General features: G+C 43.8%; 1 protein-coding gene across 2 annotated transcripts in view; it reads left to right on the forward strand.

The window, feature by feature from the left end:
* CLASP1 (cytoplasmic linker associated protein 1) overlaps positions 1-19798 on the forward strand; it is a 1635412-nt gene that overhangs the window by 901138 nt on the left and 714476 nt on the right. The window contains exon 24 of one of the 2 annotated variants that reach the window (XM_086957101.1): positions 19054-19161. The exons of the other annotated variant lie outside the window; for it this stretch is intronic. Coding sequence (XP_086813227.1) covers positions 19054-19161 — 108 coding nt within the window. The remainder of the gene's footprint in view (positions 1-19053; positions 19162-19798) is intronic. 2 annotated transcript variants of the gene reach the window in all.

Consider the following 19798-nt stretch of genomic DNA (forward strand, 5'->3'; position numbering starts at 1 on the left):
TGCAACAGAAGTGGTATCAAGGCTGTGAGACAGGGAGAATTCTGCACTACTGGAACCTAGCGTCGATATAAGGACACCACATCTGACCCCATCCAAAGAAAGATAATACAACCCCCTTAAAGAGAAAACCTCCTTTGAACTTTGACCTCCTGTGGTAGTATTGCCTCTTACAATGAGGTAGTTGTTTGAGTTTCTCTATGTCTTTTGGTGAAGATGGTGTGTGACTTGTGCGGTCACGTGACACCAAGAGATGTGTTATTTACAAACTATTGACCAGTATCTCCAGAGATTTTACGGTATTTTAAATGATGACTTCCTAATATTCAGTGTTTTCAGTGTTTTGCTACTCTTCTATAGGAATGCTTACATGAAGATCTAAACTGCGCCCGTCCACGTCGGGTTGCCGCCAGATGCCAGACCCCCTGCCCAACCTACAGATACCCCACTCGGGTATTCTCGCGCTGAGCTCTTGTCGTTGGACATTAATTGCCCTACTTTGGCTTGGGTTCCCCCGGCTGGTTCCTTTAAGTGCCAGCACTGTTCTTTTTAACTCAAAATGGAGGAGTCAGACCCACTCCCTCCTGACCCCGCTGAGTTTAAGTTCCTAAGCCTTAATTGCTGGTCGCTTGCGAAGCACCATGCTGAGGTCTTTGATTTATTAATTGATGAGTCTCCAGATGGAGACTCTGTTGCGGAGTCCTGGCTGGCTCTCCCGCAAGGTTTTATGATGAATCAAGTTAACAGATCAGGAAATAGACGGGGTGGCATTGCAGTAATTTTTAAGCAGTCGTACCACTGCAGTTTTATTAATGAGGACACCCCAGACTGTGGAAGCGCCTGTTTCAAAATAACGTTAAACCACAATCTCACTGTCACTGGTCTTCTTATTTATCGACCTCCAGGGCCATCTAAAGTGTTCAGGGAAGAATTGTTGAATAAAGTTACCCTCTTCGCAAGTAAAGCAGCGAATTTTACTATCTTAGGTGACCTTAATCTACATCTTGAAAACGTTGGCAAATCGGAGATAGCCAGTTTTCTGGCAGATTTAGAGGCCTGTCAGCTGGCTCAATGTGTCCCTAAGAGCACACATGTTGCAGGTCACCTGTTGGGCCCTATATTCTCCAACTTGGGTTCTTTAAAGGTTTTGTCACCGATTCCTGTGGTCTGGACAGATCATTTTCTCATTTCTTTCTCCCTGCAGTGGCAAGGAAAGCACGTTAGGAACTGCCCTTACCAGTATTAAAACGTCCCTGGCAAAAGTTAGACATTAATCATTTTTTAGATTTATTGTTAAGCCTCAAGCCTCAGCTTCCACCTGACATTGAGGATACAAATACGTGATTTCAGAATTGTCTGACGCTAGATTTGGACTGTTGCATCCCTGCCAAATTGAGTGTAAAAAAAGAGGGCAGTCTAATTCCTGGTTCAACGACTCGCTGATTAAAGCCAAAAAACACTGCAAACAACTCAAGCGCGCCTGGAGGCGCACTTATGATGCTGAAGCAAAGAATTCATACCAGGCGTCTATTAACAACTTGGGTGCTAAGGGTTTTCCCGCTGGGTGCTGGATCCTTCATTTTCCTATTGTTCATGACAAGGTCAACTCGTCATAAGCACAGGGCAGGTAAAACCCATGACGAGTTGACCTTGTCATGAGCACTGAAGGGGTTAAGCGCTATCATAAACTGGCCCAGAGAGCCAGAGCAGAGCTTATAGCCGGAAAAATCTCGGCGAGTAATAACCCCTCTAAAACAATCTTCACCTTGCTCAAGGTCATGAAGAGTTCTGGGCTGAAGGTGGACTCACCCATCACCTCTAATCTTCAGTGTGACAACCTGGCCAGTTACTTTCTGAATGAGGTGGAGAAGATATATAAGAGCCGAACTCCGGCCACTGGCGCCACTGATCTTGTGGAAGGGCATGGGAACATAGGACCCACTGTGGTTAGTGTACTCTCGTCTTTTCCCTTATTGTCCCCCACTGATTTTGAGTCCCTCTGTCTGAACATTAAATCAGGCTCTCCAGCCTACCCTTTGACACCTCCTCACTTTCGTCAGTTTCATACCCTCATTTCGCCAGTGAGCAGGGATCTGGTCAATCTATCTCTAACCACAGCGTCCGTACCATCTGCGTGGAAGCACGCTAAAGTTATACCTCTTCTGAAGATACCGTCCCTGGATCAATCTGAGCAATTACCGTCCTATATCTCAGCTGCCTTTTTTGGCAAAGACACAGTAGAATCTCATGTACATACCATTCTTACTGAGTTTATCAATAGAAATGAAATCTTAGATTCCTCGCAAAACGGTTTCAGATCCCGCCACAGTACCGAATCAGCTTTGTGGCAGTGACGGAAGAAATCTGTGGTAGCCTTGATGTTGGAAATTCTGCAGCCTTGGTTCTTTTGGTTTTAAATGCCACCTTCGACACTGTCTCCCACATGATGCTTTTAAATTGTCTTCAGGAGATGGGAATTAGGGGGTCGGCCCTGGCCTGGATTCGTTCCTTTTTGGAGGGTAGATCTTTCCAGGTCCTGGTGCCACCTTTCCATGATCGGGAGTACGCCCTGCAACAGGGGGTGCCACAAGGCTCAATATTGAGCCCCTTACTTTTTAACATATATGTCCAACCCCTAGCAGTGGTGCCTAAAAGTAGAGGGTTGTCGTTGGTGTTGTATGCTGACAACACCCTACTGGTTATTGCCTTCTCTAAGAAATGTAACCAAAACCTTGTGAAATTTAAGGAGGATTTGTTGTTGATCGTGGACTGGATGGCTTCAAACTACCTGCAGCTGAATGCCAGTACGTCAGAAATTCTGTTGTTCATGAGGGACCGTGATATGTGGTCTGAGCATTATTGGCCAGGTCGACTAAAACCAGCACCCTCGCCTAAAGAGGCACATAAGAATCTTGGTGTTTGGATTGACAGTGGTCTCTCCTTTGACACCCAATCTAAATCAGTAGCAGGTACCTGTTTTGGGCTCCTGCGAGGATTAAAACCTCTACTTGGATTTTTTGATTTGAAAATTGGTCAGACCATTGTTCAGGCTACGATTTTATCTAGATTAGACTATGGCAACTCTCTCTGTTTAGGCGCCAATAAGTCCAGTGTTCAGCGTCCGCAGAGAATACAGAACGCAGCAGCCTGTATTCTCCTGGCACTCCCAAAATCTTGCTCAGTGTCTAAATTTCTACCTAAACTACACTGGTTGCCAGTTGAAAAAAGGATCCAATTTAAAACACTATGTGTGGCTCACTGAATTCTGACTCAACAAGCACCATTGGGACTGGCGGATCTGCTAGCCTTCTATGTTCCTCTGCGTACTTCACGCACAGCTGATCAAGGTCTGGCTTTTAGAATGCTCGCGGCCAGACTATGGAACTCAGACTATGGAACTCACTCCCAGCTTCCATCAGAGGGATCCAGAATCACCTTGCCTTTCGCAAAGCCATGAAGACCTGGCTCTTCTCGGCGTAACTCCCCTCTAACCTTTACAGTCTCAAGTCTTTAGTTGCGCTGGCACGTCCCGTTGCTGGGGCAGCCATGCACATGACAAATCCTACAATAATAAATGCCACTGGTTCTTGATGCGCCTAAACATTGAAACAATTTTGTGAAAAGGTATCCGATTCCCTACGATTACAACTTGACTTAAACATCATCATAGCACTGAACAACACACACAATGGTAATTAACCTGGTTGTATCAGAATCATTAACATGATATATAATCAAGATATGCTAGTGGATCTCAAACCAACCAAACACATGTATTACATGATTAAATAGGTAACATATTGTCTGTTCTGGGACATGTCATGTGCACATTCTCATTTTCAGCACACTGCAGTGTTATCTTAGGGCCAGTGCAGGAATAAGGCGAGGTGACAGGCACGCAGGTGTTGAAATCACTGGAGAACAGCAGCGGCTGCAGCCAAGCTAAAATGGTGGGGCAAATAATAAAAAATAATGCACTTAGCTGCTTCTCCCACTGCCGCTCCATTTTCCGGATGCCTCGGTGCTCCTCTTCAGGAAGTCCTGGGTCAACACAGGGTCCCAGCCTCTCCACCCAATCCAGACGCTGCTCTCATGCTGTGAGAACAGTTCCTGGATTGGTCTGAGTGGCCTGGTTGGGTGCTCGCGAAGGGACTGGGGGCCTGTGCCATTTCTACACTCAGCTGCACAATACATCTGGGTGGAGAAATTCTAAGTGCATATGTCTGTTTGACAGACCTAAGACAACTAGCCAAACTGACATGCACACTTACAAGTGCCTGCCACTTCTTCCCTCGCTAGTATTGAGAGGATTGCCTGGCCCCATTGGCGTAACATAAGCCCCCAAAGCACAGTTCGGGCTGGACTGTTCCCATGAAGAGCTGTGTCAAGACTGATTTGCATATGGCTGGGTCCAAACTGAGGTGGCATGGTGAGCAAAAAACTCTAGGTTGGAATGCGACCACGAGCGATTGCCAGTTATAGCCCAAGTTCATACAGAAATGTGTTGCCAACTTGGCCCTACTCTACAGAGCAGAGTGTATACTGCAAATTTTCTATCCTTTTTTGTTCATCACCTTTTCTCCACAAAAGGAGAATGAGCATGTATGCAGTGTTCAGGGGCTCAAACATGCCTTTTTAAACCATCAAAGAGACTCAGTAATCTTCACTTCAAGGTAATCGATCCTGGCTGCTACTCAAAGCCACAGGGGGCTGATCTCTTTCAGTGTTAGCCATGCCTCAATTACCTCTGTGGGATAACCCTATATTCAATAGTTCTGCAGGAGAATACGCTCTTGCAAACTGCTTTTCTCCCACATCTGGGTCAAACAGATCGCAGAAAAGATGGTCTCTAGACCCCTGGCTCTTTCCATAAAGTACATATTCACTAGGAATGAATGATCCAGCATTCATTCATATTACTGGGACATTACTAAAGAATCCTGTGGCATTTTCTTACATCACTTTTGGTTCAAATTCGATCATGAGACCGAGATTCTCATGCCGTCATTCTCCCATTATGGCGAGACACTGTCTCTTTTGGGCTGGATTTGTTTGATTCTGAATTCCATTTTTACTCTCGGACCGTAATCACCAAACCGTCCCAAGTGTTTTTGAAAATAAACTCTACATTCATAGAGTGTCTGCCATGTATCTTAAGCGTATTTCCCATTTCTCCAGACACCTGACCATAGAAGCCATTTGTACCTCTCAGCCCATCATTACACGGGCACCAGATGTCTAACAGCACCAGCCCCCTATAGTCTCTCCGTCTGCGACCTTAGCTGTATATTCTAGTGCGCAGCCTGCACAGCATCCCATGTGCGTATAAATGTCAATTTCTAAGATGTGATGATTACGTTACATCAAGATCTAAGTTTCCTATCTGTTTATTGACAAGGTAACAGTAGCTTATATCCGAAAGAACTTTAATCTTGCCTGGCAAAGAAAGTGAACCTGGTGGCTTTTTGCTCGGGATGCCAAAACAACGTGGTGTGTTGAACTGCAGGATGATGTCTGGATGTTTTTGCTAAAGTAATGCCGAAGCTCGTTCTCATTCTTAACACAAACAGTCGCTGTAGGTTAGGGTGATTTTGAATAAAAGATATGCATTTCGACTTGTAATTCTGCGCTGTCCTGTGTTATATAAATGGTCTGAGCAGGAGTAAGGGCTCCGCCGGATAAAAAGGGCAGTTTTATTTTTTGGTAGTTCAATTGTTTACAGATTGCTAGTGTTACAAGTGTAAAACGATAATCATGACCAGAGGTCCTCTTTTAAGACAATAATGATCAGAGGGGCCTCCCAAAGATTACTTCTGTTACTCAAAATTTTAATTCCCTCTGTTTCTGGCTTTGCAAAAAAGGACACGGTGGAGAAAGGGTAACAGTTTGAGAGCTTGGGTTTACTTTTTAATGCAACATAAGTATTCACTTGAGTCAATGAGTACCAGAACATGTTACTCGGATATGTTTGATTTGATAAACCATTAAATTATGTTGTTTAATAAGCTCACATTTTCCAATTAGTATAACGAGGAAGTGGGAAAGGCCATATAAATGGCCAATTGCCTACGAAGATCTTTTACTTTACTTTCTTTTACTTTAGTCACGCCTATCCTGCAGTGCTACTCCTAGTTATATATATTTCTCCGAACAACAGTTCCCACAGTGCATGCCAGCTGATAACGGGACACAGACACCAATGTCGTTCTGAAATGTCTTTTTATTGCCCTCTCATGACAGGATGACTCGTTTCGCCCAGCTCACTGGGCTTGATATATATATATATATATATATATATATATATATATATATATATATCGTTCACGCCCGAAACGCGTCTGTTCGACGTTCTTTTTTTGCACCCTGCACTTTATGCTGAAAAAATTAAATAAGAACATCTTGGAGACTGGCTTCGGACTTTTGATTTGGCTGTCTGCGTACTGGGGAACGTGCATTGGACACTATGTTGCACTGTAAACCGGTTGGAGGAGCATATATATATATCACAATATTGAGAAAGCTGTGAGAAAATTGGTTGCCAAGTTTAAAGCAGTATATTGGAAAAATATGATGATTAGATCTAGTAGAGGGACCATACAATAGTGAAGGAAGTCTCAAGAGGCCAAGATATCACATTTAAAAATATTTATTTCGGTTCTAAAACCATAAAATATACACACATATTCTTCCTTGACAGTGGAACCCACAATACAGTTGTCACAATAAAACGTATTTAGTACACCAGGTTCTAATAGTCAAGTATCTCATAATGTAGTTTGTGTACACAAAAGAGATCACTAACATACATTGTTTAGCTATGTGTATACTCATTTAGAGCCAAATTCAATAAAGTGCAATAATGTCTAACAATCTCCACAGTTTTCTCTCTGAAGCTTTCGATAAAGACCTTATTGCCTTTTTAAATTTAAGTAAAAATGATATAAAAAGTGTTGATGAGAACTTTTAAAAAGGGAGTTAAAAACAGGTTCCTGTAAATTAGGGCACCCTCAATTCAGAGAGTCTTTGCTGCAGCTAGTCCCTAGCACACGGGAGAGTAGACAGAAGCCTTCGCCAAATGGCCCAAAACTGACTGAGAAATTTTGCCACAGTACATACAAAAGATGGTATCGTATCTGATCTTAAAATCCGTAAGGCGTCTTGGTTGCTATGATTCCCCAACTGTGTACATAATGGAACCAACCAATTCCTTCTTGGTCCGTCACAAGCTGGACATGCAAAGAAAACATGGCCCACAGTTTCATTTGGGTCTGGGCAGGAAGGGCATCCCTTAGGCCGGCTGGTTTTGTTTAGCTAAAGATTGATAAAAGCATTGATATGTAAACAACCAAACCTAAACTGTGTATACAATTTCCTGTCCCCAGGCACTTTGATGATATCAAAATATTTCTCAAGGTGTTTAGAGAAATTTATGTCTAAAAAGACATCGGTTAAACAACCATGACGAATCCTCGAGTAGGTGGTCTGCTCTACCCATAACCAATATTGACGCTTTATGAGGTCCTTTGGATACAGTGGTGGGGAGTTAACAGGCTCATTTGGGAGGCCAATTGCTGCCCGAACAGTTTTGAAATATTTTATGCACCCAACTTTTTTGTTCCTATCAAGGGCAGACACTTCATTAAAAGCAGCAACATAAGGGTCCAGGTTGGGAGTGGTGACCAACCTATACCATAAAAGCAAGGGACGCAGACTCGCTTGGTCACGTATAGACCTAACTCCCAGGTCGAGTTTCAATGGAAGGAGTGGGGTGCTTTGAGGAAGATCTACAAGACTCCTTAGAAACTTGTTTTCGATTGTTGTTACTTTCCTCGCATCCACTGAACCCACAGTTCCGCCCCATAGAGCACACTACTCACAACCTTTGTTTAAGTACTGGGGCTACGGGCTTGGTATATGATAAACAAATCTCACACCGCAAGACCCCTGATAGATGAGAGAATTTTAGGAACGCCTTATTCAGATGATTATTCCAAGTCATGCTATCAGATAACACTTTGCCCAGGTACTCAAAGGAGCTAACCCTCTCCAATGGGACATTATCTAAGACCAAGTTCCTTTTAAAGGTTTTACGAGGGTTCGTTATCATCAACTTCATTTTGGTAGTATTAATAACCAAGCCCCTCTCACAACAGAAGGCCTTAAATTGGTCCAGAAGCTTCTGGAGACCCATAGGAGTTTTAGTACCAAAAGGGTATCATCGGCGAACTGTTAAGAAGCTATTTTCTGGTTTGCCAAAGAGGGAGCAACAGCTGGGATTGAACATAGAAGGTCGACAATCCGGTTGAAATAAAGGGAAAAAAGAGTAGGGGCTAAAACGCAACCTTGCTGTACCCCACGCTAGATCTTAATTGGGTTGGTAAGTTGCCCCTGGTTGCCCCACCACACATGTGCAAAATTGTCATCATGCAGCCTGACCAAAGGTTCTAAGATTTCAAGGGGCATTCTCATATTCATGAGGGTTTGCCAAAGTAGATCTCTGGGGACAAGATCGAAGGCAGTTTTAAGATCTATGAAGGCAAGATATAGACTGCCTTTGCCCTACACAACCACCTTCCAATATAGCAAGAGAAGGCAAAAAGCCTGGTCAATAGTACTGGTCTTCCGTCGAAAGCCTGCCTGTAATAGAGAGAGGATGTTCTTCTCATCCATCCAGGTTTGGATTTTGGTTAAGAGCGAGTGACAGAAGACCTTTTGGGCACAATCTATCAAGCTAATTGGACGGCAGTTGGAGGGCTTAGACCTGTCCCCTTTATTGAAAAATGGGATCACTTCAGCCCCCTTCCACGAATCCGGAATCCTTCCTCCTCTGACAATATCATTGACCAAGTTCATAAAATATGTCGCCCATTTCGCCCTATTAGCACAAAAGAGATCACCTGGGATGCCATCTGGGCTGAGGCTTTGGTTGGTATAATGGCATCTAAGGAACTCCTGATCTCTTTCCTAGTAAATGTGATTGTGACTTGTTGGGCAGCCAAGCTGGGGGGACTACGAAAGCTATCGGTAGGGTTACCTATAGAATAAAGCTCATTGAAATGATTGTACCATTCCAATGGTGTAATGTTGTTGGCCAGTGGAGGGGAGCGGTCGAAGTTTGGTTTTGCCACTAGCAACCAAAATTGTCGAGGGTCAGGATGACCAATAGCCTCCTCTAGCTCTTCCAATCTCCCTTCATTCCATTGTTTTTTGGCTTTACAATGTGCCTGTTTGTATGCCCTTCTGCAGTCATAGATGCTTGCTTGGTCCCTGTTTTTAATAGCTGTGGTCAAGCTCACTCTCGCTAGCCTTATCTTTGTAGGGGGGATGTAAAAAAAAAGGTAGCCAATTGCTCAAAAAAAGCTCCATGGAGGACACTACAGCTATTCATAGAGAGTGGATCGCTACTTGCTGATTTTAATGTCACTAAATGCTAAGCTAGAACTTCATTAATCTTTTTCATTTTAAATTCGTCTATCAAGACCTTGGGCCATTTAATTTGACGCTTATCATTTGTAGCACTCAACTCCCTTGTGCATAGTGGGGCAGTGAAATCCTGCTGAATGCTCCCCATAGATGACTAATGGATAGGTGTAGGGAGTTATGATCACTATCACTGGCCTGGTTTATGAACATGTCCTGAACTTGGGGCCACAAGGCCAGATCCACTAATATATAGTCAATCTGACTTGACCCATTTGTTCCTATGAAGGTCATTCCACCGCTTTTGTCTGAGTTGGTTCGACCATTAGTGACCCTTAGCCTGTATCCTAGGGAAATTGCATTCAGTTGGAGGGCAGCGTGCAACCATTTTTGATTGGAAGTAATTCCAACGAGGGTACCCTCCAAACGTTGTCCTCTTCGGACACGTCAAAGGACTCGACCCAGTCAAGGGGTTTTAATGTAACATTAAAATCGCCACCGATTATCAGATTATCAGCGGATAGCTGACCTTCCTATCCCCCAATAGGTTATCCAAAGCAAGAAGGGTCGGCGAACTACCACCTCTGGTGCTTCTAGCATATATGTTGTACATATCATCAGTTTGCCCATTCCCGTTTGCTAACCTAATCCCCAAAATGTATGGATTATTAGTAACCATCTCTTTTGTTTCACAGTAAGATTTACCAGGATGAGTAGCCCACCTGTCGCCCACCCCGCTTTGGTAGATACTGCTGGTTTAAATAAGGACTTAAACCCAGGGATATGTATAGGATTCTGGGACCAGGTTTCCTGAAATAAACATATTTCCTGGCTGGAAACAAGGTCCAACCAATAGGGGCAGTTACACTTTCGACTAATACCTGCCAGGTTCCATGAGAGGATGTTCATCATATCCCCATTAACTAGTGCCACCCGAACCTGGGGGGAGGGCAACACTTGCAATATGGGCCCAACTCAGCTGTCAGTCCTTCTAGCTGAATCGCTAGCCTGAGGGCGAGTATTCACCGCCAATGGTGAGTGGGAATAGTCAGGCGCTACTGGGGAACAACTCCTCCGCTCTTGCTCAGCCGGACAACCCTCAGAGTGTAGATGGAAAGTGGCTATAGGGATCGTCTGGACCATATTAAGGTTATTCATTGCTGAACGGGAGGCGAGAGAATGAGTCAATCTGTGAGAGTGTTGAAGTCTGGGAAGCCAGGGGTGCTTTACTCGTGTTTGCTTTTGAACGGGGGGTCAGTCAATCTCAGCCTAATCTTTGTTGATGCGTTAGAAAGAGATCTTGCTTCCAAGGCAATCAGATCGTGCACTAGTTGGTTTGAGGTTAATGTTAGTTTAATTGCATCCACTGGGCTATGGGCCACGATGCACCTCTTGGCGAGGATGATGTCCTCCCTTATTATGGATCTGCACCCCGGGACGTGTCTCAGCCAATGTATGGCTTTGTTTTTAAAACGTCCCCACTATCATATCTAAGGCAGTTGGAGTCGACTTTAGGAACATTAGTCAGAAAAAGTGAGATTGAAGTGGGAATAACTTGCTTGAGGTTGAATACCTGAGTTGCCTGAGATGCCTTGGGGACCTTATAGTATGCATGTGCCCTACTGGGGGCCTAGGAAGCTAGTCTTGGTGGTGTGCTAGATACTACAGTGTCCCGTGTTGCAACCACATTTCCCTTGTCTTGCGCATCAAAAGATCAGTATTGCTCAAAAGGGGCACTAGTAGTTACCTTAGTAGTCTGAGAGCGATGTAGGTCTAAATCTGTAGGCATCGTCTTACGGCCATTTTGGTTCACATTTAAAACATACTGCCTCTCAACAGGACCAACCTGGGTGGAAAGAGCATTTGATAGAACTGCTGGCATTGGATATAGTTCATTGGTACCGTCTATTCTTTGATAAAGTTTGAGGACTAGTGAGGGTAAGGCCTCTATGCTGTTTTTTAGTGATGCTAATTCAGTCAGGAGGTCAGGAATCAAAGGTGTACTACCACTACTATCCTCTTCTACTTCCTGCACAATATCTGAGCTTGGAGTAATGAACGATATAGGTGCGTGAGTGGGGATGACACATTGTGTTTCTACGTGTGGATCCTCGGCAAGGGCAGCAAAGCGATTGTGTAGTGTGAACTCTTCCAATCCGCTATTTTCTGTTGGGCAGGGCTGACCATCCATATCCAGCGCACTAGATGGAACTAGGTTATTCTCAGCTACATCTGCAGGCGATTTAGTTTTCTAAAAAGCAAGTTTGAGTAGATTTGGGATGTTTCCATATCCAGCAGTGGCAGGAAGGGATTTAATGACAGGAGTTCCAGCTGGCGGGGGGATAGGGGCTGGAGCGGATGATGACAGCAATACCTCACAATTGTTAACAATATTCTCTATACGTTCTAGAATTTCCTCGCCGATCCCCCCTTCACTCTCATCACCTTTTGCAGTTGCCAAAGGCCGTTTTTTTAATCGCTTTTTCGTAGCACCTCCCTGCCCAGCTTCAATTTCTTTCTGCTTCCCCCTTACAGCAACGAAATAATCAGCTGTATATATTACCTACAAGGAGACTAAGTCTGCAACATTAACACAGCACTTTATAGTAACACCAGAGACTATAGGCACAAGGTCCACAACAAAATGTCAATGGCAGTGTAACTATACGTTGTCAGGGTTCCTCTTTCCGTTTTTACCGAACATTGTACTGTTAGATAGTGTCAATGATGTTGATGTAAGGAGTACCTCCTGTGGATTGCATTAGGGGACACACTCGATAGCTCCGGAGTCACGATATCAGGGGGTTGTCCATCCCAGCCTCCTACGGACAATGACGGGTAAGGACGTGCCCACCCATCGCGCTTTGTAGCGCGATGGGAGCGCCTCCCCCTCACTTGCGGTAGCGGAAGTGGGAGTGCTGTGGCTCTTGGTGCACCCTGGGACTCTTAGTCCCACCAGGGTGGATGGCAGTCCAAAAGGTGTCTCTGTGAAGCGTTTGGCAGTGGTGATGACTCTGGGCTTAAGCTCCCGCCAGAGTTTGCAGCTGAAAAACCCGAGCAAACAGCCAAAATTCCACCTACGATTTATGCGTGTCCTCTGTCAGATTTCCAAGGTAACCCGACTCTGTAATAACCACTTACTATGTAAATGGGTTCTATTTAGGTTCACTTTATCAAAGTATCTAATGTGGTTAGCCTGAAATATGACATGGAATGTGCCTTCTTGGACCTATGTTGGTCCTTGTCTACAGTTTAGGGCTTAGTTAGGGTTCAGGCTGTGTGCCTGAGAGCCCTTGTTTATTTAGTTTATATGCAATTATGTTTTCAATCTGTTTAGGTAATAGCATAAGACGTTTCATAAATCACGAATAGTAAGTGATTGGCTGCATATGGGGAAGACAAACATTGCAGGGGTTTTAATTTATTAAAGGGACAAATAGATCCCCATTAGCATGTAACATTGTCTACAGTTGAATAGGAGAGTTAGGTGGAACACATTTACTTATCACGTATCAAGTCAAATCTAATGTCAGTTTCCACAACGGCATGTCACTGCACACAGATGTATTTAAGAATGTGTAAATGGCATAAATCCACTGGTGGTGCTGCTTGTGAGTCTAGGTTATTCTGTTGAGGAAATAAACATTTCCCCAAAATAACATAACCCTCTCCATAACCATCATCAACAATGACAATCAGTAATTTCCAATGACCTGAATCCGTCGCGCATCTCTCTGTGTCGCCCCCTTTCACTTCCCTTGTTGAAGTCCTAATAGTTTAACACCAAAGAAGCATACTGGAGGTGTAGGGTGCTAGAGAACGGGAGCCTACGCAATCCGTTCCACTGTCAAAGAGGGCACCTAAGAAACTGGTCCAGAGTTCAGCACAGCAAGAAGAGTCTGTGTGTGTGTCTATAGTGTTGGTGCCTTCTTGGAGGCAAAAAATATCGGTGACCTAGCCATTGTGCTACACGTTTCAGCATTCTGGAAAATAATCAGCGTCTGTATGATTTATTAGAAGTCTATCCTGTTGTGGGCTTCCTGTGTCACTGTGGGTAAAGCAGATATCATCTAGCTCCTAAGAGTCTTGATCCTGTAGCGCTGCGGAGCAGCCTCCTATCTCAATGAGGTCTGTGTAACTTCCATTTATTGCGCCATTCTCATGCTGTTTCTGAAGAATTAAAAAAAGTGAGATCTGCAACATTTATTACATTTCGCTTAGGAAGGCACAGTAGCATGTATTTCAACTAGGTATCTCAGAGTTTGTGTATCACTGAATTAAATGATGTCTTATATTTTGCTTGTTGTGTTTAATTGGGGAAGGTTTCTATTGATTAGCCCCTCAAACTCTGGCATAGTGCTTGTCCATGCCCTTTGCAGAATGGTGTCTGTCACAGAGGTTTAACTAACTCACTTTGATGGTATGTGGTGGGGTGATGGTGAACCACAAGCCCTCTATATCTCGAAGAATTTAGAGAAGCCCTTTGGCTTTATGGACTCCAGGAGACACTTTTCTAAGATAAGGTTTACTTGGTTGTTCCTCTGCATACTCAGGTAATCCCAGAAAGTGTAGGTGGGTGCGACATGATTTGCCTTTTGCATCTTATAACTTTGTTTTGAGTATTCCTGTGGATTCCTGTTATTTAGTTAAGCAGACCTGCATATCAGTAATGTTAGCCATGAATTATTCTTCAGCTTCTTCCATTTCCTGCAACTTTCCTTAGTTCCGCCCTAGCTATTTAAATGTAATAAAAAATTACATTAATAGTGATTTCCATTGGTAGTCAAAGTAAATGTGAAAGGTGTGGAAGGATGTATTATAAATTGAAGCTTTACAGGAGATGTCAGATTATTTGAGACTTTTCTGATTTGCATTGCCTTACTGGAATGAACTGATTTATATTTGAAAGTAATGGGCACAGGTTGAACTCAGATTAGCAGTGAACCATAGTTCACAATTCTAAATGCTGCATTGGGATCAGTGAAGAGCACAACAGTGATTTCTTTTTCCTGGCAAGTAGGATGATTACCATAATCAGTTTTTTAGGGTTTAAGGTGTAGGGAAATTGAGGAGTCCAATTTTGAATAGACCAGGCATCTCATAACCATGGCCCTCTTCCAGCTATGTAAGAGATCAACTGTATTGTTGTTGAAACAAAAGGAATTTGGAAAAAAGCGCCTTCAGTTTTGAATGGAAGAATGCAAACATTTTCAGGAACACATATGTGTCCGTTTCTCATGGTCTTGTTTACAAGTGATCTTATCAGACCAAGTTTACTGGGCAAGCAGGGGATACTGGGAGTTAGCGGTTGGGGTTGGGGCTGAGGTTGTTTTTCTCTAATGTCCCACGGCCTATTCTGCCATGGCTCTGCAAACTGGTCCAAATATAATCCCTTCAGCACTTGACTCAGTGGTAGCAACGCCAAGATGTCACTGGCTTCTCAGGGAGGTTATTATATGGCTGCAACAAGCTCAGCACTCGATAAACACCCAAAGTGTAATAACTCAGTTGTTCAGACTGTTGCCTATCTTTATACAACGGAAGTACTATAATACATTTCAAAACATATTACTACACACTACAGAACTGTGGTACTCATAGTCTTAGGCGCAGGGCCACTCTCTTAGGGGTAGAATAGGAGTGAGAATACCTCCCCACCGAGCACTCCACTTTCCCTCTTAGAAATTATGCGTGTTCGGTGCTGGTGTGTGTCACGAGCACAGGTGCAATGCTTCCACCCCGTTAGGCAGAGTTGTGTGGTCCGTCTTAAATCTTTCACAAACGTAGTTATCTAATAGGACTATCTATGTTTCCAAGTACTTCAGTCCATGTTTTCATCTTCGGAGCAGGATATGCAGCTCCGAGCTTGGGAGCAGATGAGGGGCTGCATAGTAGGTTCTGAAGGCACCAACTAGTCTGGTTGTTTTCAAATTGATGGCCCTCTTTCAAGCACACAGTGAGTCCTCTGGAGATTGTTGAGTCGATGGTGGGCTCAGCTGGGTAGACTTCCCAAGGGGATCAAAGAGTCTGCTTTCATCCCTGGTCCATGTGGCGAAATCTGGGCCACTTCTAGTCTGGCTTCAACAGCAAAGTCCATTCAGGCACTTTTCTGGTCAGCAACTTGGACAGCTGCACCCTTGGTCAGGTACACAGGGGACAAGTTCAGCGATGCAGCAGCTTCATATATACTGGTGAAGTCCACTCTGGCGCACTTGGGGCAAGTGCCACAGTCTAGGCAATACTGCGATCTTGACCGACTGTTATCCTTGCAGCTTGACAGAGCTCTGAATTCCATCCCGAGTGGTTGCCTGTGCCTGACCCTAAAATGGCTGCCTTGTGAGGAATACCAGGAGCGTCTTACTTTCTCCAATGATGTTTTGTGATCATGTGTAGGCGTTTAACTCAATTAGGATTGATGCAGCGCCTCCTGTTTGAGAAGCACTTCAGTGCAGGACCGATTTTGCTTTCAAGGTGAACCTTGTGTTAATCGGAGCCTGAGCTTAAGATGGTGCTGGGTTCTCAGCTTCAAGCACTTTCGATTTGTCATTTTGCCAGCTGGAGCTGGTGCAAAATAGTGCTTGATTTAACCCCTTTCTGTCACACCAAGAAGGGGGGCACTCTACCATTTCATGACCTGCTTTACATTTGTTTTTCCTTCAATGAGCCGGTGCCCTAAATAACATTCATAATGAGCTCTGTATGCTTTGCAGCGGATATGCATGCGAATAGTCCAACATCCTGTGAGATGAGCCTGACACAGCAACACCAGGATCGGTGTTTTTCATTGGTACTAAGACAATGCCCCCTGGGCGGATACCTTAACTGTCTGATCTTTCCGCAGAACCCGAGCAACCTTGGCCTATGCCCGGTGTAGCTGCCCTATGCAGTTTTTGAGGAGTTTGGCCCTGGTTCACCCCCGAGGCCGGCACCTACCCAGCCGGACATCTGACATTGTTTTCCTCTTCGTCGCCCCGCTGTGTTTTCCTTCCAGCTACCTTTCATTCCCCATAAGACCTATGTCTTGGCTATGCAACTCGCTCATAACTCTTATTATTGTGTAATCGCATGTGTTTTTCTCCTTTTGTCTATACTTGATCCTGTAATTGACGTTATTATGTTACCGTAACTTGCTGATCATCATGTAAAGCGCTCTGATACCTCCGAGCCTAGCCAGCGTTATATAAAACTTTGCAAATAATAGTAATTTCCCCCGCGGTTCAGTCAACTCAGGCCCAAGTAGGCAAGTGCTTCAAGCTGCAAATGAGTCCATAGGGGACACTTCAAGAATGTGCCATGAACCAGCAGCAGGCAGGTTTTTTTAGTACAGTAGATTCTCCAGTTTAGATTGGGTGATGGGTTCCGCGACTGGAGCACTCCGGTCATGCTCTTGTGAGACTCAGATGTACTGACTCTCAGTTCTGTGGTCAGCCACTGTTGTGTATACTGACAGTCAGCTTTTCCTGTGATGCTGGGTCATTCCTTCTCTCTTCTCCTAGGCAGATTACCTCTAGGTGTTCCAATAAAGGAGACACTTCTTCCTTCACAACAGACTCCAAGTGAGGTCGCCTCACCTCTAGGAAGCTGGCTGTTTTACAGACACCAGCCTTTTTTTGGCCGTAGTCCTCCTGGCATTCTGGTGGAACACTCACTTCTGGATGAGAGAGAACTTGAAACTTGAACAACAAGAAGATCAAGGTACCGCGGAGCAGAGGTGTTTAACTGTCTGCATTTTCAGAACCAGTTTGGGTCCTTTCTCATGTTTTTCTCAGGCTGACTTTCAGACTCTGCACCATATGGCTGTACTTCAAGATGATCAAGCAGAAGCTCTTTGCAGCATAATAACCTTTTTGAATTACAAAGAGGAAACCGATATCTTCTTCTACACCTCAGTGTCTGGATCCCCCCACTCAAGTTTCAAAATGACAACAATACATTTCCACTGTCTGGAAAGTACCCACATTTCCATGTTGTGCACATGAGCAAGTTAGGGGATTTCATAAAGAAACCCACAGGCCTACTTTACTGTGGTTCACAGTGCACATGTAAGTATGTACATATATCCTACACATTCTCTTGGATGTTAGATGAAAGTTCTTATTCTAGATTTTAGCAGCAGAACTGTACATCAGTGGGACAGTAGGCATCCCCTCTTGTGACATAAATAAAATGGGTCTGACCACAACTGTGATCACTGAAACATGATATGCTGCCACCAACAAACTATACGCTAGTACCCATGACAGTCATTAAAGAGGCCATGCTTGGCCAGGACCACACTAGATTCGTGTGAAGCCAAACATCTGGATACGAGATTCTCTCTCTGGGCAGGGGATACACCTCTACATGGTCTAAGCAGATCGATGTAACCATTCCCTGGCCTAAACTAGGTATTTTTGTTTGTATGTTTAAACCGTTACCCAGAACTGGATAGCATTGGAAGGTACAATCCCACTCTTGGAGGGAAACTACACTTCACTCATGTTTTGAGGGGCCATTGCGGACGTAGGCTTTTATGTATTTGTTATTTTGTGTAGTGCCAGATCTTTTGCTGCTTGCAGCTTTGGGGCTCTTTTTAATCACATATTCAATAGAAATTTAGAGAGAAAAAATCGTGGGTTGTACAGTTACGCTTTACATATAGACATATGTGATTAGTAGGTCCTATGCCCCTTATTGATCAAGCACCTTTTGTAGGACAAGGCATGATGTGTTTTTCATTGTGTTTTAGTTTAAAGAATGTCTCACCTGGATGATCCACTCAGTGTGTGATAGTGTAGTTGCATTGCTGTATTACCTGAAAATATACTCTTTTCATACAGTAATTTAATTCTTATTTTTTATTTATGAATAAAGTTATAAACAAATGGGGGGGCCTGTTTCCCCTTTTTCTACTCATTGAAAAAGAAACAGGAGCTTACATATGGGATACCATTTAACACTTCTAGGAGCAAATATTGAATGTTTTTACATGAGGAAATTCGTTTTTAAGGGTTTTACCTTTGTGTGCGTGTGTGTGTGTGTGTGTATATATATATATATATATATATATATCAAGCAATATAGGTCAACCTTGAATCACCAGTTGTTTTTCGGAGATTGTCCAAGGAAGAGACCAACGAATCCCAAAAGTGCTGGCAAAAGGTACTTTATTCACATGGAGGTCACAGCAGCGTTAGCAGATGACGCGGTTCGGGCGGTTGCCCTTGCTCACATGTGTATATATATATATATCTTGTAGTCTTGAAAGCAATGCAGAATGGCTCCTTTGTAACTGGAAGGTCACAGTCTGTTGCTGTGATGCTGAGTAGATGATTGGGCTTGCTATCTATCTAAAGTGATGTTTCACACATAGGCATCCTTATTTAAAGGTAGTCTACTATTGAAATGATGCTCCTTTTCAAATAGATGGTATTTCCCCTGAAGCTCTTAATTGGGGTTCTGTATTTTTTTTTCATAATCCTCCCCCTCCCTCTTTCGAAAATAGTGATACATTGTGTTTTTTCCACTGCTCCTAGAAAGGACAGTCAGCTGTGCATAGTAATGTACCATTCCAAATTAACTTGATGAGTCTTACCTCAAAGAGTTGGCATCCTTTTAACAAACCTGTTCAACTTCTCTGACCATGCCGCATGCTAGCACGGAGCAGCCGTATCCCTCGACCCAGCATGAGTCAGGGGTGCAGCCGCGATACCAGCCGTGAGAGCAGTCGAGATACAAGCCCTGCTCGGGGCTTTCCTCCTCTCGGTGAGTACCCACCGCCTCTTGAAGCGCAACCGGCGAATGCTTCCTTTCCCACCGCCTCCTCACCCACTTCGAATGCCTTCTCAAGTGACACTTTGATTGCCAGGTGTTCTTATCCTGCTTGTTCTGCTTCCTCCTCCACCCTCCTGCTAGTTCCTGCATGATCACCTTACATATAAACCATTTTATTTCCAATGGAGCAACATTACAGAAAATATGCTCTTTCTTATTCTGCAAAGATACTTGAGAATGGGTAAAGCAATGTGCCAAACAAATTTGATAGCTGAGATTTTTCACATGCACTGGAGTTTTATCCTTGCCAACCTGTAATATTTGTGCAAACCCGAGATGCCGTTTGTTCCAAAGGTTGACTGTAATCTGTGATCTTGAAAATGAACAGATTTTTTAATGAATTCTAAGAATATGCATGTATATTGGTTTCATGTAACTCAACAAGGTTAAGAGTTGCATTGTTAAAACTTAATAATGTTGCTTTTTGCCTTTTTAGGTGCTATAGCATGTAACTGTTGTTTGCAGGATTGTAACCATATGATGCTAAGTGGACTTCAGTTATTCATGTCACTTCCTTATCAAAGTGTGGAACATAACGGAGTATATTGGTCACTAAGCAACTCTTTAA

This window comes from Lissotriton vulgaris, chromosome 2_1 (assembly GCF_964263255.1).
Source record: "Lissotriton vulgaris chromosome 2_1, aLisVul1.2, whole genome shotgun sequence".
Lineage (NCBI taxonomy): Eukaryota > Metazoa > Chordata > Amphibia > Caudata > Salamandridae > Lissotriton > Lissotriton vulgaris.